At 36.7% G+C, this 22973-nt stretch overlaps 1 protein-coding gene across 1 annotated transcript in view; it reads right to left on the reverse strand.

Moving 5' to 3' along the window:
* Positions 1–22973, reverse strand: part of ASXL3 (additional sex combs like transcriptional regulator 3) — a 102441-nt gene that overhangs the window by 45087 nt on the left and 34381 nt on the right. Inside the window, exons 5-7 of the mRNA XM_010006824.1 lie at positions 16518–16639; positions 4409–4526; positions 3369–3488 (exon numbers count right to left, since the gene is read on the reverse strand). Of these exons, the coding sequence (XP_010005126.1) occupies positions 3369–3488; positions 4409–4526; positions 16518–16639 (360 nt within the window). The remainder of the gene's footprint in view (positions 1–3368; positions 3489–4408; positions 4527–16517; positions 16640–22973) is intronic.

Genomic DNA, 22973 nt, shown 5'->3' on the forward strand with positions numbered 1-22973 from the left:
TTCCTGCTATTTCCTTTTGCTTTTCAGCAGGCAGTATGAACTGAATGAGACAAGGATTACTTTGCACTCAGCGCACGATAACCTTTTCCAACACATATTTCCACAATACTGTATTTCAGTACAGCAAAGACTCCATTGCAAACAAATGAACGTCCTGTTATAAAGGAAAATTGTATGGAAGAAGTGCTCATTTTCATGAATGCTTCACAATAAACTGTCTTCACCATCTGTTCCACCCATTAAATATAAATGCAAAAAGAGCAAAGTCCCCAAGCGTAACACAAGTAGTATGATGTATCTGATTTTAATGCCTGTATATATACTCTTTTCTGTAATCAATACAGAATAAACATCCCCATCTTCTTAGCGACTCCAAATTGGAGTAATAATTTTCCCCAGCTGATGCATCATATCCTATGGAAGGACATACACATAGAGATGATCCAAACTAAACGAAGATATATGACTTCAAAGTCAGCAACATTCTTCAGTGGCAGGTATTTTATAGTGTGAAAAGCCCCAGACAGTATCGGAAAATCAAACCTAATCCTTTCTGCCTTGGTCACACGTTTTCTGATTTATTTGACCTGCTGCTGCTTGCAGGCCACTATGGAGGTAGTATCAACTCGTGGAAGAAATGTGTATATTATTCCTAGGACAATAGGCCAGTAGCTCACTGTGGATAGCCAACATAGCCCTACCTTAGAAAAACAAAATCTGTTCAGAAGAACAACAAATTATCTCTCTTGCACCATTCCTACATCTAGTTTAGGACCTTTACTGAAGCTCTCAAGTTTGTAATCAGTTTTAGCAAAGCATTTCAGAGTAAAATGGAAAGCAGTAGTTATGTGAAATATGACTAGAGTATGGCTCTGAGAGGAGTTATGACAAAATGTATGCCAATGTTTTTTACATTGTTTTCCACAGAAAAAGATATTTTGAATTCTTACATAGATGCTACCAGAGTTTTTGGGGGTCACTGCCCAGATCAGAAATAGAACCTGAAAGATGAGAGACAAACTCAGGCTTACAGCCTTAGAAAATAAGAGATTAGTCTCTTCTAAGAGACGAAAGGGAGCGCTATAGTTCTGTATCACAGTATAAAACTCAGAATAAGAAAAGGACAGGAATCACATAGTTGGCAGAATCAGTTAACTAAAATGGGAAAAAGTCATCATATTCAATGGGTGCTCAGAAATTCTACCAAACACAACAAGCAGTGAATGTTGGACAGATCAGCACTTTTGGACAATCAATGATGTCTAGAACTGCATAAAGCACTATATAGGACACTGGATCTATTCTCAAAGGTGCTCAACAACTCTCCTATTACTATCCCAAGTAATATTATAGGAAAAACATTTCCACAGGCACAAGAAGAGAAACCCTTAAACCTTACACAAAGTTCCCTGCATTCCAAGTGTGGTATCCCAAAAGGCCAGCGGAATTTTTCTGAAATCCACAAAAAAAATTAATTAATTCATTTTAAATTTGGTATCAATTGACAACAGTTGATGAAATACCTGAGGACAGGGATGTATGTATGTATCAAATTATATATCTCGGTTATATACAGAGAAAAAAGTTATGGGAAATAATCTAAAGTTGGACATATCTTAGCATAGCAGAAGTTGTAATACTGAAGTATTTTCAGTTTGGAATAATGCTATTTGATCGACACAGAGAATTATCTATCCATGCGAGACTGATGAACAATCGGAAGAAAGATTATATAAGAAACCAAAAAACACTATCATGGGGGCTTGTGACACAATAATGCTTGTAGGAAACAACTTGCCGGGAACTGGCAGTAGCATATTTAACAACCAATCTATGATATTTAAGAAGCACGTTCAAGCTGCTTTACAGCTATTTTATGCAGTGCTGCATCCAGCTCTGGAGCGCCCTACACTAGAAGGACGTGGACCTGTTGGAGCATGTCCAGAGGAGGGCAATGAAAATGATCAGAGGACTGAAGCACTTGTCTTATGAAGACAGGCGGAGGGAGTTGGGGCTGTTCAGCCTGGAGAAGAGAAGACTCCGGGGGGACCTCACAGTGATCTTCCAATACCTGAACGGGGCCTAAAAGAAGGCTGGGGAAGACCTGTTCACTGGGGCATGTAATGATAGCACAAGGGGAAATGGTTTCAAGCTAGATAAGGATTTATTTAGGTTGGAGATTAGGAAGAACTTCTTTAGTATGAAGGTGGTGGATCACTGGAACAGGTTGTTTAGAGTGGTGTTGGAGGCCCTACCCATGGAGACATTCAAGGTCAGGCTTGAAGGGGATCTGAGCATTCTGTTCTAAATGAAGATGTTCCTGCTTACTGTAGAGGGGTTGGACTAGATGACCTTTAGAGGTCCAACCCAAGACATTCTGTGATCCTATAAATATAATACTAGGCTGGATCATTAATAAAGAAGCACAATTGTATCACCACAAAGGCAGATATTAAATAATTTTTAGGATGATCCAGTCACAACAAAAAGCTTGTTTGTTAACTTTTCCACTATGGCTAAATTGCAAAATACTTCTCTAAATGATGCAGCACTCTGCTGACTGCAAAAAGTCCTTTGTATAGATAAAGAAACATCTATGTAATTATTCTATTTTACTTTAGCCAAGACAAGAGTTTTATTGAACACTACATTTTCTGCTCCTTAGGGAACATTTCCAATTATATTTCATGCAGAGCAGGAAAATCTGCTATCACATGGAGCTACTGAGAATTTACTCTTAGCCTCTCTTCAGAGAAAATACTTCATTAATTACAGATCATCATCTATGAATCTTGCTAAAAAACACAGAAAATAATACTACAAACTGTATCTACAACCTCAAGAGATGTAACTTCAAAATAACTAAGATTCAACTGAAGAAAAAAATCAATCAAAGAAAGAGAATCAACCAAAGATGATGTGTCAAATCTCTATATGACATGGAATAATGCAAACGAAGAAAAGAGGGTTAACTTCTAATAGGGCAGCTATGTAAGCAAATATGCTGTTATCTTTGGGAATAAATGCATATTAGGTCATAAGCAAATTTATGAGGAAGAAATAGCATTTGCTACACTCTGCCTACAAAAAATCATAATGCAGCAATGAGAAGCTAATTGCTAAATGACCTCTCTGTCTGCATCTGCTTAAGTCAGTCAAACTTTAAAAAGCAACTACAGAAGACCACTCTGGGGGGAAAAAATGTCCATGGATTTTCCACGTACCCAGAAAAGGAGATCCCTTCTTGAGAAAGGGTCAGTTGATGAGTTTGAAAAAGGGACAGATAAACTGGAGAAATAAAGCTTGTATAGAGAATACAGTTTAGAAAAATATCAGTATTACAATAACAAGGTATTTATTTTACTCACCTAAACCAGATTTTTTTAACCTCTTTAAGTGCTGGCTTGTTTGTTTTCCAGTTGGAGACTTTTGCCCATGTTTCATCTCTTTATCAGAACCATCTGCTTCACCATTTTTCGATTCAGACCCTTAAGAAAAAAAAACAAACATTCCAAACATGATACTGATGCACATGTACAAATAATCCCCCCCAGCACCTCTGACACTGTAAACAAAACAAAAACAGGATTTAAAAAAATTGACATTTGCTTGCTGAAAGGCAATACACCTTTCTGGTCACAATACAATTCCTCATCATCAGAGGAAATGGAAGAAAAAGCTCAATAAATCAATTAAGTGCTGAAACTGAAGTCTGCTGAACACTGCAGTCAATAAAAATGTTCACTGATCTAATAAAAAGAACGTTTTCCTATAATGCCCAAGAGATATCTTTAAAAGTATTTTAACCTCAAGTTATGGGGCAGTAAAGCAAGCTAAAGGTGAAAAAAAGATCATTTCTCTGTGAAGAAATGTTTATAGAAAAGATGTGCCTGGAAATACAATTGTCAATTTGTGTTAAACATAGAAATCTCGTAAAATCAAGCAACTTAACCACCAGACGAAGGTCAAGGTTATGCTGCAGTGAGATGCATGGTACAAAAAGAAGAAAAGCTAACAAAAGGATCAGAGTATTGCAATGCAGAACTGAGACGTAAATTCACACTCACAGAGAAGCTTGCCTTTCCTCCCCCCCTCCTCTTTTTATGGCATTGAATGTCAGCATGTGGTCCTCCATTAGAGTTCCAGAGCTAAATAAAATGTTACTTTGCATTCCTTTAAAGCTGCTGCTATTACCAATTGTCATTTTACCATGTGCATTCAGTTTTTTATTGAAGAAAAATCTCTATCCTTGAGACACCAGATTTGATACGGAAATAAAGACATTAAAACAAAGCCACCAAGTGGAAATATTATTTCAGCAGTTTCAAATTCTGTATGCTACACAGCTGATACAGAGGACTGCTCTGTGACTACTGCTGATCTTGCAAATGGTTCTTTAGCTATTTACCTGAAGGTGAATCCGACTGCTCATCAGACACCTTTAATGGTGTCAAAACAACACGAGGAACAGTCTTGTTTACCATCATTGAGACTCCATTTCTTCTTTTCTGCTGTTGTCTTAAAGCCTACAAAAATGATAACAAAATATAGAATGTAACAAAAAATAATGCTTATAAGTGAATGACATGCGACATTTCTCTACCATTAAAATGAATGTCTTAAAAGAAGCATAATTTACATAGCTACTGACTTTCCAGACTAAACACTCATCCTCTTTATGTAATTTTCCTTTAAAATAAAAAATCAGACATCTGGATATAAAGAGAAAGAAGATGCACCTTAGATCATTTTCCAATACAGTTTCGACAACAAAGAAGCACATAACTGTTTGCTCTACCTTAACAGCACAACATGATAACCCATGGAATGTGAAATTAAGACTTCCAAGTAAAAAAAATATAAAATAAATGTTTCAAAACCAGAATAAAACTATATATGTCTGCACATCTCTCGCAGGTGCATCCTCTCCAGTATACTGCTCAGTCAATCAAGTTAACACAGAGTGTCATCAGTATGTACAGCATGTAAGGACTACAGTATTGATGCACTCACTCAGCCGTGAGTAGTGCTGCACAAAATCACTGAACATGGCAGGAATCATTTATTTTTGTGAAGGGAATCAGTCCTAATCTTGGAAACCTTGCAGCACTTGGCTTCTGTCTGCTTGACTTTGGGCATTAACCTTCAGAACACGAACATGATGGTGTTCTGGCAAATCTGGGGGAAAATGATACAAGAATAAATCTCTACAGTTGGGACTGCTTTGTGTTTCATAAATGGATCAAATACAGGGTTGATAATGTAATACAAAATATAGAAAGACTAGAAATAGCAATACCTGTCAGACTGTTTTATATGGAAAATGAGATATGATTAAAAACATCTTAAAACATACAAATATGAATACTTCCCAATTAATACATTTGCAAGCACTAAGATTCCAAAATTAATCAGAATGGGCTGGACTTAATACAGATCTCTCCTATCCTTCTGTCTATTCTTCTTCGATCTTACTGTGCACTCTTTTTGTAACTGTGATTTGTGTTATGATGTTAAGGGGGATTTATTAAAGTAATCCTGTATCAACAAGGAACATATTTGGTATGAATGATCCCTGTAGGTTTGTGAGCATGTATGACTGATGCCTTATAAGGTTTAAGTCTGTAACTTCAGTTAATCTGTAATATCCTTCCAATATGTTCACATAGCTAAATGATAATAATAAAAAATATCTCTGGAAAAAGAAGAAATCGATATCACTCTATTCCTCTAAATAACACACTGCACAACATAAAATACACCAAGCCACACAAAAGCTATTCCATTGATTAACCCCTTTTATAGTACACTTCTTAAAAGACACATAAACACTGTGCAATAAAAAGCAAATTAGAACATCTGAAATCAAACAAAGAGAGGAAGCTGGTCAGATCTGCACTAAACCAAAGAAGCAGGCAGAAAGCCATTAAGAACAGCCGATACTTCACACATTTTTGAGACAGAAAATTCACAGTGGTATTAAGCAAGTACAGCCAGACTTGTGGACAGAAAATTCCAAAATATTAACATTTCTCAAAAATGCCCCAAAATTCCAAAAATTATCCTCAGTGCACAGTCCTGCCAAGCTAAGTGTCAAGTCAGGTGATTCTTCTTTAATAGTAATACCACTGAGACAATAACAAATAGTCCAGTAAAAATTAACTGAAAAGATAGCCAACTTCTCTGCTAAAGGCAAACCAACATAACCACAACCCAAACTTGTATTGTTGTGCCCCACAGCCTGATTTGTCTGTTGAAGAGCAAAGAGAAGAAATATCCATCCTTGGTGTCATCCTCCCTAGACAAATGAGTAAAAGCCCAAATGATGCCCCATGTTCTCCTCCAGGTTCCTCCTGACCTTTCAAGACAATTTCCATCTCCACCAGGAACCACAGCCTTGTTGCCAGCATCCATAAGGAAATACATTTTTAAAGATTTATACAGTCACTGTGACAAAGGTAGATTCTTTGCATAGCCTTGCAGCTGATTTTCAGTGCTTTAGACTGAACTGCCATGAGTGAGAAAAAGTAAGCAGCAGAGTATCCTCCACCAATGACAGGCAGTCAGCGTTTGTACACCTGAGGTGACATGCGTGCTGCTGGAGTGAGGGCAGCAGTACTGAATCTTTGTCAGGCACATTACTTACCTGCTTTCGTGTTACAGGTAGGCTACTTGTGGACTTTTAAGCACTCATATATGCAACTGATGTTGCACTTCCAAGAAGCACAGGCCACCCCATGCTCAAAGAGCATTAATGCAAGACAGTGTGGCTCATCCCAGCACCCTCCAGACACTCAAGAGCCACAAAAGCGGGAAACACAGCTAGAAGCAGGCAAACACTGCCATCAGAACCATTCACTTTGAGGCGTAGCCCACTTCTAAGCTACAGACTAAACACCTCAGTATGTGAGGATTAAGAACACATACCATTTCCCTTTGACACACATTTGCTTTTCAGACTTTCTTTTTCCTTAACATTCATTGTATCACTGCTGATCCCTCCCCCCATCTCCCTCAGTTTCATAACGTAAGGAAGTGATCACCAAGCAGGGCTCACTGATAAGTTTGAAAATCAGTCTATTGAAGATGACTCAACCTTACAGTAAAAGCTACACAAGAGGCCACCTGAAAAACAGGTTGTAGATTATAAAAAAACAACTGACAACAACAAACCATGTGGACATCAAAATTTATGTCAAAGTTTTAACACAAAATGCCAATGAATTCCACTGTGCTCAGAGAAGAGACAAGTAATTGTCTCTATCTTTCTATCTTTTCATTTGTCAAAGGAAAGATAAGAAGCAGGGCAGGAGGGTACAAAAGTATCCAGAAAATAATCTAATAATCGATTTGCAGAGTAGAGAGTTGGCTGAGATTTTGCTCAGTCATCCTATTTAGTGAGACATACTATTCCCAGCTAATCACAACAATTTTGTGTTAAATTCTGCTTTGAATTTAAGGCTGCAGGGTTTGAAATTTTGGATAGATAAGACTGCATGACAACACTAGGAGCAACACAGCAGGGGGAGACATTTCTGTCTGCTGCCTGGTTACTAGTAAAGCCAAAGAGCAGAAGGGGTTAAATACACACCAAGGACACTCTATGCAGTCTCTGCTGAGGCTGAATATATAACTTCTCTACACTTAGCCTGAGGGATACTAATTTTAGGATACGAGATTACTGTAGGATAAAACACGAATCTTGTATCCCAAGATTAATTCTCCTTAGCTGGAAAGTCAATGGGATTACTCAAAGTGAAACATACACCAAGCACTTTCTTATATTGAGCTTTTCGTGCACAAAGCTAATTTACTGCTTTCCCGGTCATCATGACCAAATAAAATTCTAGTTTTGGCTCTTGTGGTGAAGGGAATAAACACAAAGTAGATTAGTCAAATTTGTAGCTAGCACTGAAGAAAATGAGAAATTTTATAACTTATTCCAAAGAAGATTTTTTCCAGATCTCACCAACACAAATGACATTAGCATCTTTTACTAACACAGCCTTTTGCATCTCATCCATATTTAGAGATACAGAACCTCCTAGCCGGGCTGCCTACAGATCTGCAAGAAAGAGCAGATGATTCTACCAAATTATAAGGTGTCATTTTCACTATGGAAAGTGAGAAACACATATAGCACATATGATAGCTTACATAAAGTATATTTTTCTTTAATGAGACTCTATGTTTACATTTCAGATTTATTAAATCACTTAGTCCTAAACGCTTGAGTGAAAAAAGCTTCAAGTTGTAAATTCCTAGAACTGTTAACGGCTGAAGTATTTTGGAAAATGTAACTACCATCCTATCTGTACAGCACATAAATAAAAAGGGAAGAAAATGAAAGCTCATGTGGTATAAAGGTTATATATTAAACGCTCTCTTAAAATCACCACCAAAATATAATACTTACATCCAGCCTTTCACAAGCAGATTTGCAACGGACATCTGTGAATCTCTTGTACATAATACATATGAAGAATTCCCAATATTCCCATTCATAAAAATGAACCTGTGACCATCTGTTGAATAACACTGCCATGGTCATCATGCAGGGCTTGGCATAATGATTTGTTTAATGAAATTACTTTTATTGCCAAAGTCTTTAAGTAACCTATTAATCAAAACTCAAAATAACCGAAAAGATGAGAAAACAAACTCTGAAGATGGATGGCAAAAGAAAAACACCATGCAATTAACAGTGATTTTCTAATTCCAAGCAGGTTTTTATAGAGGTGACAAGACAAAGTCTCCTTCTCTTTTTTTACAAATTTATTTATGAACCTGCTGGCATGTAGCAGTGACTTGGAGGTTTCATGAATGCCATTATCTGTTCTTAAGAATAATAATTTCATATTATTATTTCATAATTTTATCAACTAAATGTTGATCTTAACACAGGAAAGAGCTCTTCTCCTGTGTGACAAAATGGTTGAATCTCTTCATTAAAAACATAGACATAGGAATGATACAAACTAAAATGTAACAAAAGGGAAAAATACTTCCCCAAGAGAGCCCCAGAAGCAAAATTTCAAGCTCTGTGCTCTGATTTTACTGCTGCTTGGGATATTTTTTTTAATTTTTCTTTCCCACATCTTTTCAACTCAGAATGAAAAAATGCAGTGTACAGAGAAACCATTAATGAAGAAAACTACTTTCATTTGGCTTCAATGCATGACATGCTGAGAATGTTAAAAATTAAGTGATTAACAACAAAGACATGTAACACACTTCGTTGCATTAAGCAACATTGTCCCAGATTTCTATTTGTTCCATAAATGCCAAAGCTGCATTCTGAAACTCCCATCAGGAAACATAACCTTTCAAAGTTCACACATTATGGATCAGAAATGTAAAGCCATGAAATTCTTCTGTTCTGCGATGTGAAAAACATGAGCTGTGACACTCACAGAAAAGTCTGTTGCACAAAATAAATAACAACTCTGCGTCATGGTCAAGAATCCCAAATGGGCAAAGAAGAAAGAGATTTATAGTTTATCACTGATTCACTTAACGTCACCATAAAATTTTCTCTTTGTCCTCTCTCTCACCCTCATTTTGTTAGTAAAATTACCAGCCTTTAATTCCCATGTCTGTATTAAATTAAAATTTCTCAGTGGCAACCTGTTTCCTGGATACACACAGCAGTTAAAATAAAACAGTAAGCACCACAAATCACAAAGAATAAATACATTATTGTTTTTAAGATGCCACTACTTCTTATATTAAACATACATGAAAAGTACTTAGGTATAAACATGCAAATACAAGATCAAAACAATAATAAAGATGTCTTCTTAACACTCCGAGCCAGAGTTGCTGCAGATTATGACAGACTGCAAAGTAAACATTTTTGTTGCTCTCCCAGTCACAGAAACAAGAGAAGGACAAAAAAACATGATGTGTTCAATGACTGTTCTGACTTGCATGTGAACAGGGATGATGATGTCATTATGCATTGACTCTGTGACTCCTTTTCCAAAGAGAAGAGTGTTGGATTTTTGTAAAATTGTTTGTGTAGCATTAAACCAGTACTATCTATGAGCTTGTAAGTACTGTGCTTTATGGGGAAATCTGTTTTTTGGCACAACAAAACACATGAAGGTAAGGAAACAGTTTGTAGAAAGCAATTTAAAACCAAACTAAAATAAAGATAGCAATGTCAATACATAATCTTAAAACAGTAATCAATATCTTCCCTTAGGTCAAATTTGCAAACACACTCTGCACAGGGTCCAAAGCATATTGGTGGGGCTTCAGGGCGAGGCTGCCGTACTCCAGATAAAATACCCTGCCATATTACCTCTCAGAGAAACAGGTGCATCATTTTACATTGCACCAATGTAAGCAGTTACAGTGCAATGCCTTTCTACATTCTCTTTCATCCTGGGTTCTACTAGGTGCCCACACACCCTGAGCACATAGCCTTCTGGGGACCTCAGTCAACAGCTCCTGGAACAACATTTGCAGGTAACTGCTTGTCAGCATTTGTAGGAGGCTACCTAGAGCTCTGAAGAACTGTGAGCTGCTGCAGTTCCTGTCTTTCCCTGAAAGCGCCAACCATTTCGAGGGTGCAGGTCAAAATCAAGGCGTGATTCATTTTCACCTGAGTATAATTTCATGTTATAAACTATTCAAATTAAAAGCTGTTCTTTTTATATGGCCCAGAAGAAGTCACTAACTTAGACACCTAACTGCCACTATATGAAAAAATCAAGTAAAATAATTGGGAAAGCTTGACCACTATGCACCAAATAAAATGAGAATCGCATCTCCAATTATTATCTTTTTCATTAATACAGTAACAATGACCAACCCATCTGAAACAGCTCACTGGGTTAGTTAAAGAAAAACATTGTCAGACAAGTGCGAGTCTTAGAACTAGGCCACTATCATCAGCTAGTCTGAGAACTGAGACAAGCAACTGTATCTACAGAATAGAACAAAGAGCGCTTTCGACCTGTATTTGGGAAGGATATTCCACTACGTAGCAGTGGTAGATTTAAACAAAGGTAATGTTCATGCCAGGACATATTTTAGGTAAGGGACACTTGTCCTACAGCGAGGTGGTAGAGGGGCAACTACACTTCAACACAGTAATGTTCTAAAGTTGTTTCAAAATTCTTTTATCAAGAGTAAGAAATTCTGGAAAACACATTTATTACAACAGAAAACATGCAGGAGAGCTGCACAGAGCATGCTATGCAAAAAACCCCAGAGGAAAAACAAACAAGCAGAATGCTTTAGCAACAGGGAGCTAGTTATTAAAAAGGGGTACAAAAAAGATTACAGGGATTGTGTGGATTCCTGTCAAGGGCTGAAGACTAGAAGAAAGTCCCAAAAACACTGTCTTGTGTCTTACCAAAGTACTGTGTTGAGCAGCTGGTACATGCTGCCCATGCATAGGGACCTTTAGAGGGACATACCGTGCAGCCTGCCTTCGGGCAATGCATGTATTCCCTGAAGAGCTCCTGCTGGAACTCTTGCTCTTCCAGGTTGTTTTCCCCATTATGCAGTCTCCCTGCCATAGTTTCTCTGTCCTCTTCCCTAGACTTGTCTTGACAATCAGAAAATCAGTTTAGTTTATCATCTTCAAACTTCCATTTTCCTGAATGCATTTTGTAAATTCCACTGTCCCTTCCCATGTCTTTCTAGAAGTCAAAAAGCAACATGTTTTCCTTGTTTTCCATTTGTTGACAGGAAAATTTGTCAAGAAGCATCACTTATGTCGTCAGATATCTGATCAAATGCTTCAGCTAGGGAGCCAGAATTCTCCAACTGTGGCCTTGGTAAATTTGTAGCATCTGAAATAAAACATAGAAAAATGGTTAACAGAGACACTGAGAAACTGCAGCAAATTCTCTATACCAAGGAATTCAGCAGAAAAAATACCTCTCAGTTCACAGTGGATTTTCAGAGCCTTTCAGGAAGACACCCTGTGCTCAAATTCTAAGTGATAAGGACATAATCATGATCTCATCTGTCATCTTTGTTTCTTTGGGGGGCAAGGAAGGGAAAGGCGGGCAGGCAAATATATCAGGCTTAGAACATGTGAGTGAACAATTGCTCAAATGAGTCAAAGGATAAGCACCACAAACAGACTCTGGATTCATTTCTATAGACAGCAAAATGCTTCAAGATAACCTGCATCTGGCTGTAATCAAGGAAAGAAGTCCTAACAGAATGAGTGTGGAGGGAGTAAGACTGGTGAGTTTGCTCTTGTTCTTCTCTCAAAGCAAGATAAGCTGTGTGCCTGAGTTGAAGACAGGAAAGCAAATCTGCACCAGCATCAAGGGAGATTAGGATTTTACTTTCAGTGCCAACCTAGGCACTCGGACACCTGTGTCCTTAACAAACAAACAGACAAAGAAATCTTGATAAGCTAGTCCTGTGAATTTGGGTAGACCAGGGCTAAATTTCACTGTACACCATTCTGCTCTGAAATTTTACTCTCTTGTTGCTTCAGGTTGTAGGTTGGTTCTAATAATCATTACAGTTGTGCTTAAAAAGTCAGCTTGAAATGCTATTTGGAGCTGTACAGGCCTAATGTCCTATAATTCAGAAGCAACACATTGAACCAACCATAACTTCCCCACAGCCCTCTTACTGCTTGGGGCCTGACAGCATCCACTGGAAAACGAGAGGTGTGGAGTTGCCACTTCTACTATAAGAACAAATCATATGGATGGGTGCCTTCTTTCTCCATAAAAAACCTGCATCTACCCACTTTATGAACAAAATAGTGGCACATGTATGAACCCAGCCACCAAGCATGCAGACAAAGCCCAAAGTTAAGAAAAACAAAACAAACCAATGTCAGTAACATACCTTGTGTAGACTCCCTTATTTCCTGAGCTTCTCTCCTCCCAAACCCACTTGGCTGCTGTCTCTGGAGTTTCTGTCTCTACAAAGAGATCTGGATGCCCAGCACAGTCTCAGACATGTCCTGGTCTGTATTCAGATTCTGAGTCTGAATGGAGTATCCTTCTCTTCTCCCAACAGAAAATTTATGGGTACCCTTCTTGGTGCTGATTCCAAAGTGCCAAAAGTGAGGCAGGATTTTCTTCCACGTCTGGGAGTTCTACTATCATCCCAGACATTGTTATAGCGCATCTTCAAGTTCTTTATTCTCTCTTGGTACTGCCCCAGGAAACAACTGGTGCACTGATGGACAAGGAGCTCTTACACTTGGCTATCAGAGTCCAACAGACACTAATACCACCTCAATGTCCTGGATATTCACACATGCTTAGTGTTACCTACATGAGGTCAGTTTGCAGGTATGATCGTTTCTTCTGAGAAATGTTCCAAGAACATCCTGATAGATACAGACAGATCTGTACATAGCGAAGAATTTAAAAAAAAAAAAAAAAAAAAGTATCACCTCAAGTTAATGGAACAGAAACTGGACCAGGGGAGCATGGTAGATACTATGCCATGACTTGATGTTCGTACTTGAGTTAGGTCCAGATTAAGAATAATTCACACAGTAGTGTGACCGTGTGCCACTCCTAGCAGATGCAGATGTAGTTTAGTACTTTCCCAGGAAGAGATCCTTACATGGGTATACTTGCCAAAACTCTTGAGTGTGAAAATGAAGTAAATCAGCATGGACCTGATCAGTACTGACAGGAAATGAGCATGTGACAGCATGCCTTAAACTTTCTTTTCAAATGTAATAGTTCAGCAACAGCTGGGCACACATACCCAGGCACTTCCAACAGCAAAAGGGAAACAGAAATCTGCAATATCTGCCATCAGAAAGCCAAGCATAAAAGGCAGCTCTACACCATAGATTCTTTTGTCTAAAACCTCATGAATGGGAACTATTTTGTTGGGCATTACCCTCAGATACTACACAAGAGCAAAACTGAAACTCTTTCAGAAATGAAAAAGAAGCACATTCAGTGGTAAAATACTCAAAAACCTTCTCCCAACAAGGACACTATGGAAAGCAGTGAAGTTAGAAAGTTTCCAGACCAAAATGGCAGCCCAGCCTTTGAAAGGTGAGGAGATAAGGTCTGAACTGTGACACAGACCTTGTGAGAGTCCACTGCAACTGCAAACCTTCCTAGCCGCTGCAAAGTAATGTGAATCCACTGCTACCTGAGAGAAGTCAAGACCAAGAGTCAGGGCTCAGAAAATGCCCTTTCCTTTGAGCTCTGAGCATAGCTCAAGAAATGCAGTGTTGTGACTAATTTGAGTCATGAGAACATCCTAAAATGCAAGCTGTTAAAAGAAAATGTGATATTGCTCTTTGCAATCTAAACCCAGGAATATACCTCTATAATTCATAAAAATCAAATCATATGTAAATCCAGCATATAATACCAAGGAGAATTAAATATGACCAGAGTTGTTAAAAATGGTGGAGAAAATCTTCTAATTCTAGCTCAGATCTTCAAGCAGTACAGCACATTATCAACTTTCCTCTCACTTTTAATTGTAATGGATCACAAAACAAATAGAAACAAGACCAAGTGAATGTGAAGAAGCCACTGTTTTTAAATCAGTTGAGTAGGAAACTGTTTGAAAGACTATCTTGCATGTTCTCATTCTGTGAAGGCCATTTAGTAATAGAAAAAAAGCAATAGCTAGGGCAGACCCCATTACAACATCTATGTAGTATATCTATGTTTATTATAGTATAAGCACTTTCTGAGAGCACAATAGATGGCTTATCTTCTGTTACTTTAGCATGTAAGTCAGTATTAGTTGGAGAAGCAGTGCATAAAACTGTTTAAAAGGTACTACACATTCTTCTTTGTACAAATTTCAGGTATTACATATCCATAAAAGTAACAGAAAGATTGGAAAGTGGAAGAATAAATTTCCAACAGCAATTTTATAAATAAAATCACTGTTGAAGTTTTTCCATCTCTACTACAATATCAAATTAAATCAAATTTGTAGAGTGCATATAGCAGTAGCCAACTTTCCAGAAAACAAAGCAAAAATCCTCTACTATTGCACAATACAAATGTCCATTTGTCTAACTCTGAATCTAAAGAAAACATTTTACTCATAGGTGTAACACTATTACTCTCATACTCCAAAGTACAGGGTCAAATGATCATCAACTTAAAACTGATTTCTTTTTATTGATTACTTAACTTTCTGATGCTGCTTTACCTTACTGCCTTAGGGAATGTTTTCAAGTATTTCTATCAATGCTATAATTTTTTATATTAATTAAGCTATTCTGATTGGTTTGCCCTTTTAAAAATTACTCTCAATGCTATACACTTACTAACTGTCAAATAGTGGAGTCTGAATAGCTATACAAGTTAAAACATTTGTGGCTTCACTCTTTTTTCCCCCTTTTTTCCCTCTGCCCACTCTGTTCACCCCTAAGAAAGTTCATGCATTGCAAAAGATCCTGATAGAAATTTCCAAAGAGTGTGTCTTTTTCACCAACTATCCACAGTTAGTGAGCTGCATTGTGCCCACTGCTCAATTTTCCTGACCAAACAGATGTGAATCCCCAATCTAACAACCCTTTCCAGTCCTCACAGCCTGTATGTACAAGGTAAATCTATGTAAATTATAAAGGTCTATTAATTGTAGTGGATTTTAACTCAAGCAGCATGAAAAACTAAGCACAAATATGTGGTTTGAGAAGGTGATTGTGGATAGGCTTTGCTTAACTTAAGCCTAAATCAACAACTCTGCAAAAAAGCACCCCATTAAATACTAGACTTCCATTAACCATACTTAAGAGAGCAGTTATAAGAAAAAATTAAAGCAACGTTGTCTCAGTAAGCTAACACCTTAGAAATGCGGTATTTCTGTTTTAAGGTTTTTACAAGACTGTAAGAATTCTTACATACTTGAAATTGAGAGGAGATAATGGTAAGTTTTTAGTGTTTCTTTTTCATTCACCCAGCTGTAAGCTGAACTAATTTGGCACTGTTGGAAAATAATTTTCATATTGTTATGCTTTCAGTTCATATCTGACTTTCAATACCCAGTCTGTGTTGCCAAGCTTTGAAATCATGCAACCTAAATCATCCAAATAATGAGTTATTCAAAACATAAAAACTACACCACTTTTGTACTCTGTATAATACAGTATAAAGGAAAAATTACTTAACAGACCATAAAGAAAAACTCAACAGCAAATACTTCTAGATTCTTACCTCTCTCTCTCTGCAGAGTATCTTTCAAATATATATATTTTTTTAATTTTAAGCCTCACATAAAATTTCCAACACAAATGCTTGCATAGGAAAAGCAGGGATGTGATAATAGAAACAATTCTGCTTAGTTGAAAAGCACTTAAAAAACCACCAGTTTCACAACAAATAGCAGGACTGCACCATCAGTAAAAAAAAAAAAAAAAAAAAAAAAAAAAAAAAAAAAAAAAGAAGAAGGAAAAACCCCAGCAATACACCACTAAACAAAGCACTAAAAATCCTCAGAAACGCCTTGAAATTCTGTTGAGATCTTACTTGAATAAGACCGACACAAATGCTACAGGGAAACCAACTGATTACCAGTCAATAGAAGCTTACCTGCTTAAGTGCTTTCTTTGTGTGCTGCTGGAAGGAAGATACTAGCTTGCTTTGCACCGGTGTATTAGTAAGGCTTGAATCGCGACTGGAAGACATTTCTTCAGATGTCTGCTTTGGGCAAACTTTATATAAAGAAAAAAAAGAAATAAAAAAGTTCACTCTTAAGAAATGTGAATAATCCTGAGCTCCACAGGAGCTGGAAATCCAGCCATATTCTAAATAAATGGATTGCTTCACAAATATTTGTACCTCATCAGACCCTTTCTATGCAGTTCTGGAGGACTTGAATATTTTGCCTTTCAGGTCCTGAAAGGTAACTAAAATAGTTTAACTACAGTTTTCACACAGAAGCTAATAAAAAATTATTTTCCTCACCAAGACGTTTTTAATGGATTAATATGTGTCTGAATGTGAATTTATACAAGAGACACTGATGACCTCGTGTTCCAGAAATATGTATAGATATGTAACTTCATGCCAGATTGCAATATCTTCTTAGTAGTCAGACTCATCTATTTTATAAGTACTTCTTGGTAAAGCAAAGAACACACATTTTCCTGTTTAACGGGGAGATTGGAATATCCTGCAAAGAGGAATTTTGGTCTCTCAGGTAATACACACTGCTACTTGTCAGCCTTCTAAACACGTTCTCATGAACAATACTACAGTATTTGCATTAAAATACCTTAAAAATACATGACATGTGAGACACAGAATAAGCCTCCTGGTTAAAAAGAAAATGAAACATGATTAATTGTTTTAGAAAAACAGCCTTACTAAACAGATATGAAAGCTGTGAAAATAGCTGGAGGATCCTATTAGTCATGGTAGTCAAAAAGTTGGACTAAAAGAGCTGTAAAAAGCTTTCCACTCTTCATGCCTTGCCTTAGTATTACTCTCATTAGTGTCCTGACACAGCCCAGATAAAACAGCATTAGCATGAACCCAGAAAGTAAGAATCTTTTTTCCCATTCTCCTCTGCTGTCTCATTCCAAGTCAGTCTTCAAGAGCTGCTTGAAGCTGGTTTCCGTGCAGCTGTATATATTTTTCCAAGGCTTACCATACCTTGCACACCTACCAGAACAGCTCGAAGGCACTCAAAGCAGCCACACAGACATGTCAGAAATAATTTCAGCCCTATGTTTCTGTTTGCTTATAGTTTTCTCCTCCCATCCTTCAGTGTGATGAGCAGACACCTGAAGTAGCATTCTAACTCCCTTGCCTTTAGCGGTGTCTCACAGAAAAAAAAATAAATTAGTTAATAATCATTTAGTTACCAAAAATTAATGGACACCATGAGATGCATGTGTTTTGGTTAAAATTTGCATAAAACTGGTTTTCACAGTGAATGAAGAAATAATTCTTACTTCACAGAGAATGAACTCTGTGTTATGGCAAGAGCAGTATGTCAAGATAATTTTCATATTAGATGAAAAACTTTCATTAGCGGATAAGATATACCTGATTTTGTTACAAGACTTATAACTGATATTTGTCACTTTTTCTCCCTATACTTGAAGAATTTATCAAAATATTTAAAGAAGCTGCAACACAAGACAGGTTCTTAGTTTACAGCATCACCTGGTTTGGACCAATCTTTTCCACATGATGAGCCAAGCCTACTATCAAAAACTTAAAGAAACAGCAAGGTGTCATCAGAAAACAAACAATAGCTGGTTTTTATAACCCAAATAATGCAATAGCTAACCTCCTGAGACAAAGAACACCTGAACCAAAATAAGAACCTGACATTTCAAATTACCCAGCTTTTGTCTGTTCTTTCAAAGAGCATTTTTTGACTGTTTTCCGACAAAGTCTGAGAGTCAAAGCTCTGAAGAAAAAACAAATAGTGTGAGCACACAAACCCCAGAGTTAAAGAGAGGAGAAGAAATAAAAATAATTAAAAAAAGTCTAAAGAATGAAAACAGTCCCTCCTAAGAGAGAATACAACATGACCTGTCATAAAAAATCTGTTCCTTCTCTTCAGATGACTGCAACTCCTATTACCTTCTTGTTAAAATGGCAAATTCTGTTTTTCAATATTCTGATTAAGGACATTATTCAAGAGTCTCCCTTGTTTATTTTGGTGCTAAAGTTCATCCTGGAGATGTTTGGCAACATTAACTGATGATGCTCAACATTACATCTGCTAATATCACAGTCATGATACAGTACAGGAATAAAAATAAACACAGTTCTATCCCCATCTTGTTCTTTCATTTATTTTTCTCTTAACAGTAAACCCTGCTATTGTCACAGTGTCTATTAGAAGCCATACTTCTTATTTCTATCATTACTTCAATTTTACTTAAATATATTATCAGTCTATTGGCTTTTTTGGCTTCCGTTTCCTTAAAGCTTTGACAACAAAGTTAAACCAAGGAACAGGGATTGTTCTTGTGGGTGAAACAACTGGAACTGAAATCCACTGAAACAATAAACAGTTTTCCATCACTGTGATCCCTTCTGCAGGTACAGAAGGACTTCACTCTAGGCTGGTTCCGTTTAGTGCAACCCAAAACTAGTTCCTTCAGAGTCCTGAAAAACCAATTTTTAGTCTATAATAAATTTGTTGACTGGAGAAAGTAAACTTAATTTATTAAAAACAAATTATACTTCCTTTCTAAAATATATTTTGTACATAATGAATATTTATCTGCATATATCCAGTAGCTTAAATAGTAAGAAGCTATTTTAAATATCGTTTTCCATGTTTTAAGTAAAATTGCATTTAAACCCAGTTTGACAAAATCATGGCTATAAACCTAATCATCCAATAAATAAGAAATATCATTGCCTATTTTAAAAAAGTAGAAGATACAAAGATACGAACATCAACAATCTAAACACATTATCTTAATTTATGTAATTACTTAATAAGTTACACAGCCTATTCACTTTATTAGCAAAAAATAATACTAAAATTGATACACAGGCTTTGTTCAGAGGATAAAAATATATCATTTACAAACCAATATTAATTTTATTTTCTGTAGGAAATGAAATAGAAACATAAGACAATTAATAAATGCATTCTTTGAAACATGTTGTGCTACGTAATAATTTAAATCAACCTGTGCCAAAATCTCACTATACCAGAATGCCTGAGACCACAGAAAATTGTATTTATTTGTTTGTTAATTTTTGAAGTCCAATTCTTTTTCCTGAATGAGTCAGAAGTTAAAAAAGGGGAAAATATGACAGAAAAATATGTGTTTGAAGTGAACACTGATGGTCCTAATGAAAAAAAAAAAAAAAAAGTCTTAAGAATAGAGCAGGCATTTCTGCTATGGAAATAAAAGAACACAGTAAAAGACAAACAAATTCAAGAAGAGACAGTGATCTTTGTGCATACATCCAACTTTGAAAAGGTGCAACTTCTTTGTCCATAAGCAATGAAGATGCATGCATATTACCAGATCCATGCTGGCTTGAGAAGCATTATCAGAAAAGAATGCTAAAAATAAAGTAGGTGCTGGGGAAGAGAACAAGAACCCTGGAAGAAAGCAACAGATGAAAGAAAAATATTTGGGTAGCAAATAAAGGGGACTGACCATTACTACTACAGTAGAAAAAGAGAACAACAGCAGTTTTAAGCCTACAGGAGGCATTTCCATTTAGTGGAGAATAATTAGGCTCCATTCTTTAAATTGGCTTCTTCAAGGGCCAGGACTGACTGAAGGAATAAAGCAAAAACCAACTATTCAGCCATAAACTGTTAGGTTATGAGCTGGAAGAGCAGCTGGGTTTCTGAAGATAAGACCTCCTTAGTGAGTGTTCAGAGAGTGTTAACATGAATGATAGAATTCGAATTAGTTAACAAAAAGAGCATGTTAAAAATGTTTTCAACAACCTCCATTTAAAATAACTTTGTCTCTTCCATTTTTCTAAGACCAGTTTTGGTAATTCTTATGAAAGGCTATAATCTATAAAGTGCAGCAATGCTATCTTTTAATTTCAGATTTTATAGGTTATCTCTGTAATTTTTAATCACCTTTTCCCTTCCCCACCCAAGAAATAGGACACCTATGTAAGACATTAGATGATGTTTTTCTTCAAAGAAACTATTTTTATAGGAATACAACTTAAAATTATTCTGTCTTACTGCAATTGAAAGTTCTCAGGAATAATTATAAACAGATTTCTGTAACTAGATGGACAGAAAAATTCCTAGAGTGCTTTAAGCGGCTTATTTTACCAAAATAAATAGTACAATTAATTCCAATTTCAGACAGACTATACTGATTCAAAATCAAACCAGTAATACCAACAGCAGTTAATTTCTTTGTTACAGAAACCACAGCAGATGAGAAGGATTGTTTACTAATGGCCACATTACAAAACACAAATTAATATTGCTACCATATGCTAAAGACTAGAGTCTACTTCAAGCACAAAATACATACACACACTCTGGAGCTAGGAAAATTAATGGAGAACTCCCTTAGGAAAACATGCACAGAAAATTTCTCTCTAAAATGTCCATAAAATCCAGTATTTTCTTTGGGTGACACAGATCTATACTTGTACTGACATAAATGGTCATGCTTTGCCAACACAGATGTATCCAGTAATTCACCTCCATCACTCTTTGATCTCCAGAGCCCAACTGGCAAAATTTGAACAATTCAGAACTTGACTGTTGCCATCAGCTCTTGAAAATGAAAACCAATTCAGGAGTTCGTTAATTGTGCAACTATGCCAATGCAAGCAAAACCAGATGCATATATCAAGGGTACTACTGTGACTATAATGTTCCTTTAGAAAAGCAATACTAGCAATGTGAAATGGTAAGTAATATTCAATAGTATTTTTTGTAAAAAGACATCAAGTACCACATCAGCTTGGTAGCTTACACTGAATCACATTATAATCTCAGCATGCTTTTGAGCTCAAACACGTCATATAGCTTTGAGAACTGTTCATTCTTATTCCAAAGGAAGTCAACATTTTCTACTAAAAATATACAGCCTGTGGTCACTGAGCCACTGGTTTCCTAGGCCTCATTAACTCTACTGTACAGCAAAGAAAAGTGGATGAGAAAGATCTGTTCTTCAAACTCCACATCATCTTCTCTCATTCTTATGCTTCTTCTCCAGTGCCAATGAAAGAAACATAAGTTAAACTTGATCCTGGGTACAGTATTTTTATTTTATAGCTACTTGAGTGGAGATGAAAAAACACAACATACTAAACTAAAATTAAGTGTAAAACTGTCTCTTTCTGATATGTCATCCAAAATCTGTATGTTTGAGCTATTCTGTTATCAGCCTTCTGCTTTAGAAGAGCCCGTCTCAAATGATACTGTTGCCATGTGCAACAGACATATTCAACAGAATCATCCAATATTATTCCAAAGAGAAAAGATGTTAAGGATAACAGGTTTCCCTGAATTGTCAGAAATTTCATTCCTGGAAAGGAACTGAAATGTGGACTCAGGTTTCAAACAGTGGTGAATATTCATTCTTCACTACAGGAGTTACCACAGCGGTGTCCTAGTCCAAAAAGCACATGGTATTCAAGAGCACTGTAGCTACAAAGACAAAATTTGAGAATACAGCTTGACTCCGATCCTCTATCAGCCATCATTTCATCTACTATCTCTAAGAAAACTGCCTAAGAAATTAATTCTGCCCTTCCACATCTGCAATTGAAGAGTTTACAATTTCAGCTAGTGCTGAACACCAGATTGTCTCAAGAGGAGTCGCACATTGCTTATATTTGGGCAAACATCAGAACCTATGTTTGGGTTGGGATGCATGAGGGAAGTCACACTACTGTAGGAATTGCTACCTCTACAGTTACATCATTGTGATTTGCAACAATTTTTAATCAACAGCACTCCAGGGCTGATGAATTAGCCCTGCCTTCAGAAACCCCAGAGACAAATGCTTTTTGAGAACAGAGCATCCTATTGATGGGCAAAAAGATATTACAGTAATAATTTTCCTAAGCAACAGTAATTGGGATTTTAATTCTTTTACCAACTGCATCTTTTCATGCTGCCCGTGTATTTGAGGGAAACTGAATTTATGAAAGGATATGAGACTGCTAGAGAGCTTCCACAGAAACCCCACCTCAAACAAAATCAACTATAGTCTGAAAAGTTTCAGATATGCCTTTAGACAAGGTGGGGAAAGAAACAATTCTCCACAGCGTCTGAAAAATCCTGAGGTGTGGCCATTCTAGTTGTCAGTTTAGCAATACTGATGTGGAGTAACAGCTTTTGTGAACTGTGAGGAATTTTCATATTATTATGCTAATAAAAGTGTTCAGTAGTCTGCATCTATACTGGGAAAAATGTGCTTGCTGGGGAGTAATGTATTTCTTCTCTGTTTGAGTGTCAGTTGGCTCTTTTTACTCTGAGAGCTGGGCACTACCATCTAAAAGCCCACAAACAGACTGAGGCTGCTGCTTAGGGTTTCATCCTCAGTTTCCAGCTAACTTTAAAGCAGC

This window comes from Chaetura pelagica, unplaced genomic scaffold, assembly GCF_000747805.2.
Source record: "Chaetura pelagica isolate M959 unplaced genomic scaffold, ChaPel_1.0 scaffold109, whole genome shotgun sequence".
Lineage (NCBI taxonomy): Eukaryota > Metazoa > Chordata > Aves > Apodiformes > Apodidae > Chaetura > Chaetura pelagica.